General features: G+C 57.7%; 1 protein-coding gene across 1 annotated transcript; it reads left to right on the top strand.

The window, feature by feature from the left end:
• Positions 1-759: 759 nt before the first annotated feature.
• SCHCODRAFT_02668804 (actin-like ATPase domain-containing protein) lies at positions 760-3,268 on the top strand (the record flags this gene model as incomplete). Its single annotated transcript, XM_003030895.2, has 5 exons — positions 760-899; positions 963-1,036; positions 1,108-1,746; positions 1,797-2,109; positions 2,161-3,268. The coding sequence occupies 5 exons, from the start codon at positions 760-762 to the stop codon at positions 3,266-3,268; spliced, it is 2,274 nt and encodes a 757-aa protein (XP_003030941.2).
• Between the last annotated feature and the right edge of the window lie 990 nt (positions 3,269-4,258).

Here is a 4,258-nt window from a genome sequence, read left to right as displayed (position 1 = left end):
ATTTTCCTTTGGAGTTCCTTGAGGTTCTCCTGGTTTCTAATGACTCGTATATATACTCCGTGACTAGTTATGACTACTTACAGCTGTAGGTATAAAAGGGCCCTCCTCCAAGGGAGGAGGGCAAGGTTTTCAATCGAGACTTCGTTACAGAGTAACCTCGTGGGAATCTTCTTCATCATCTCCGTGAGCCGAGCCCGGCCCGCTCTCCGCGTCACCGTACTCGCCTCACATGGCTAGCAATGGAATGACGCTGTACAATTAGAGCATTCACTCCTTGTTCTCCTCCCTTCATAAGCGTTTGAGAGCTTTCAAGAGCGATATCGGTTATCAGACAAGCCTCGAAACCCTTCTCATTGCGCCTTGTCCGTTGGGAACATGAAAACAATCTCGAGGACAGCTCGTGGTAGCTGACTCAGCGAAGATCAGCCTCCGATTGATGCACGTCTGTATCCTGCGGTCGTGTAGGCGCCCGTTTTCCGCCTTTCCTTTGCAAAAACGGCCACAGAGGACACGACGCCGACGCGTGTTCGACGTGTCCCAGTAGAGCCCGCAGATTTCGCTCATACCGCACGCGTCGCAACCCCTCGACCAACGTACGGTTCTCTCCCACGGCGACGGATCTCCTTCAGCCAGTTTCCCTCGTTTTCAGCGCGTTCCCCGCAAGGTTAACTTCTGGGAAGCCTATCTTGCGGCAATAGCACGGCAGATAACGCGTCAACAAGCAGCACTGGCCTCCGCGAACGATCTGATCACCTCAAAATGCTCAAGGCGACGGGTCCGGCGTTATTCCTCGGCATAGAGCTCGCGGTGGACCAGATACGGGCGACCATCGTAGACGAGGGCCTCGAGCTCGTGGGTGTAGAGTCCGTAGACTTTGACACGGAGCTACCAGAGTACCAGTGCGTGCACCCGTACCTCCCCACGACGCCAGCTGACAATGAGTTCGCTCGCTCCTCGCACAGAACACAAGGCGGCATCTTCACCACGCCCGGTAATGCGTACACCACCCCAGTCGAGATGTGGATCAAGGGTCTTGGTACGTCCCATCTCCGTCGTCCCCAGCGGAACCAAATTTTCGCGATCGCATCGCTGATCCACCCTCGCCAGACACCCTCCTGCAAAAGCTGCATCGCGCATACGATCTCGGGCGAATAAAATGCATCGGCGGCGCCGCCCAGCACGCCATCGTCTGGTGGAAATCGACCACGATACCCTCCCTCTCCTCCCTCGACCCGCACGTCCCCCTCCACGTTCACTTCCCCGCGCCATCCTTTTCTCTACCCAACACGCCTGTCGCACAGGACACGTCTTCCCACCAGCATGCTGTCGACCTGGAGGAAATGGCGGGTGGCCCGGATAACCTCGCGCGGAGGGTCGGCACCTGCGGAAACGACTCGCTGGTCGCAGCGCAGCTTTTGCGCGTGCGCCAGACGTGGCCGCAGGATGTGTGGGCGCGGACGGGCCGCTTGCAGTTGGCTAGCGCATTCTTGGCAAGCCTCATCTGTGGCAAGTGGGTACCGATGGGCGAGGCGGACGCGTGCGCTACCGGCATATGGGTCCATAGCGCTAATCCCTCTGCGAATGGTCAAGGCCATTGGGATGAGGGGATCCTCGACTTCGTAGGTGGTAGCCGCGAGGAAGGGCGGAGAGTCCGCGGATGGCTAGGCGATGTCGATGTCACAGGTGGTGGTCGGCGCGTCAGCAATGTCTCAAGATACCTTGTCGATCGGTACGGATTCGATCCAGGTGCGTGCTACCTTCACTTGGATTCTCGCTGTACTGATGTCAACACGCAGAAACGACTGTTACGCCCTTTATGCCCGATTATCTGTCCACGTACCTATCTCTCTGTCCCTCACCAACTGACGCCGTCCTCTCATTCGGCCCCATGGATCATTTACTCACTCCCGCACAACATTACAACCCCACACGTCTCTACAACCTCTTCCCGCACCCTGCTCAGGATCCAGGCGAAAAGAGGCGATACATCGCTGTTCTGAGTAGCCGCAATGGCGATGTTCCTCGCGCGCTCGTGCGCGACATGTACACCAAGAGCTGGAGTGCATTTGACAGGCTCGTCGCCATCGTCCCGCCTGGTGGATCTATCGGGTATGCTGCTGTCGATGTTTATATGCCGGAGTACTGATCCCATCTCATCAGCCTGGACGATAAACTCTTCAGCTTCTGGAACCTCTCGTGCGACAGCCACCCATTCCAGAAAGTCAAGGGCATATATCGTTTCGAGCACGGCATCAAAGTGACGGAATTCCGTGACCTGCGCGCTAACCCGCGTTGCTTGATAGAAAGCCAGGTTATGTCCTTCCGCGTTCGCTGGGCCAAGATGCTCGCCACAGGCGTCTTGGGCAACCGCAAATCCAACACGGCTACCCCTACTCCCACCCCACCACCGACGAACTCGCGGCCGATTTCTTCGTCTCTCGGCGTGACGTTCGACCCTTATGACCATAGCACGCTGCCGGCGCGTATTTTGTGTACGGGCGCGGCTGCCAACTTCCCCAGTATCTCGAATCTCGTCGGCGATGTCTTCAACGCGTCGATATTCATCCCGACCACACAGGTCGACTCGGCGCAGGTCGCGCCCCACCGCAACTCACCAGCGCAGGGATACCCAAGTCGCGCTACTATCGGTGCTGCCTACGTTGCCCGCTGGGTCTGGGGCAAGCAGTCACAATGGGCACTGGGCAGCAGCGGCGGCCTGGCATACGAGGATGAGATCCGCCGGCTACTCGGCAAGCGCTGGGTCGTCAGCGGGCAGACGCCGCTGAAGACCAACATCGGCGGCCTCCCTGCCAAGGCCCTCAGCACCGGCAGCGGCAGCGGCGCGAGCACGCCTTTCGGCGCGCCGCGCGGGATCGGGAACACCGTATTTCGGGAGGAAGAGGAGGACGAAGTGCTCGACGTCGACGGCCAGCCGAAAAGCCCGGGCACGCCGTTCACGCTGAGCGTGCCGAACCTGTTCCCGCGTTTGCGTACGCAGACGGGGTCGACCGCGGACACCGTGACGAGCGGGAGCTCGGGCCCGACCGCCTCGACTGCGTTCACCACCCCGGACTTGAGCGTAGGCGGCACGAGCGGGACGGGCCCGACGCCGCTGACGCCGGTCACCGCGATGCCGACGGCGGACGGCGAGCAGCAGGTCGGCCTCGCGAAGGTCGCGGAGCCGGACGTGGACGCGTTCATGTCATACGCAGCGCTCGTGCCCGAGTTCTGCCGCCTGGAGGGGCTGCTGGTGAAGGCGGTCGTGTAACGAAACGAAATGTGGATCGCTGTACCGTGTTCATACGACTAACGATGTTGTAGAGGGGGCGATGTATGTGTGTAAGTACGACGACGATCTCGTGGGTAACGCGGAGGCTACTCATATATAGCATTACTTTCTCTGTGGCATCTGTTCTCCCTCCTTCGGCATATGCGTCTACTTCGTCCTTCTTCGGCATCTACTCGCCCGTCTCTGGCATCTATATGTCCAATTCGGTGACTGTGTGCCTCTTCCTGTCATCTACATATCCTCTCCTTTGGCGTCTGTGCTCCCTTCTCGTATCTCTCCTCTCCTGTCTCCGCACGCATATAGTACGCACATAAAGTTTGTCATTCGACGTCGGGCTCTACCAGGTCTGGCTGTTGTTGTTTTGAATACAGTAACGAGCGCGATAGCTGCACTGTGGTCTCATCGATGTTCTGGATACAGTATATACCGCGTCAGCGTGTCTTTACGTAGAGATGTAGGATGCCAAGCTCTGTCTAAATCACTCACCAGTTGCTCTTGCCTTACGCTCGCTAGAAGAGTCTGATTGGTGGTGCTATCTACTATGCAAGGCAAAATTGATCTGATTGAGGTGACCGCCATTGCTCTCTTTGTCCTCAAGATTGTGCACTCAATGATGCGCGAGTTCTGGAAAGCGCAGTAATGGTCCTTTCCACAGACACTGGAACATCAACCGTGACATCACGTAAAAGGGTCGCATCAATGTGACCGGAGATTTCCGGCGGAAGTCCATGCGTCACCGCTCTTCTCAAGCGGCCGTCTTGGCCAGGCCATCCTATCTGACCTTCCTTCGCACCCTGAATCTCAGACTGATGTTGAAGATGAGCGAAATTACCGCAGTCTAGCTGCTGTTCCGAGCTTACGAGCTAGCAAGCCGCAATCATGGCACCAAGAAAAGAACAATGAACATCGCTTTATTGGCAAGGATCTCTCCCCTCACGGCACTCCACGCCTACGCCATCATTGCCTACG

Source organism: Schizophyllum commune (assembly GCF_000143185.2).
Source record: "Schizophyllum commune H4-8 unplaced genomic scaffold SCHCOscaffold_7, whole genome shotgun sequence".
NCBI classification, from domain to species: Eukaryota; Fungi; Basidiomycota; class Agaricomycetes; order Agaricales; family Schizophyllaceae; genus Schizophyllum; species Schizophyllum commune.
Note: the sequence above shows the minus strand (reverse complement) of the source record. Positions and strands in the feature narration are given on the sequence as shown.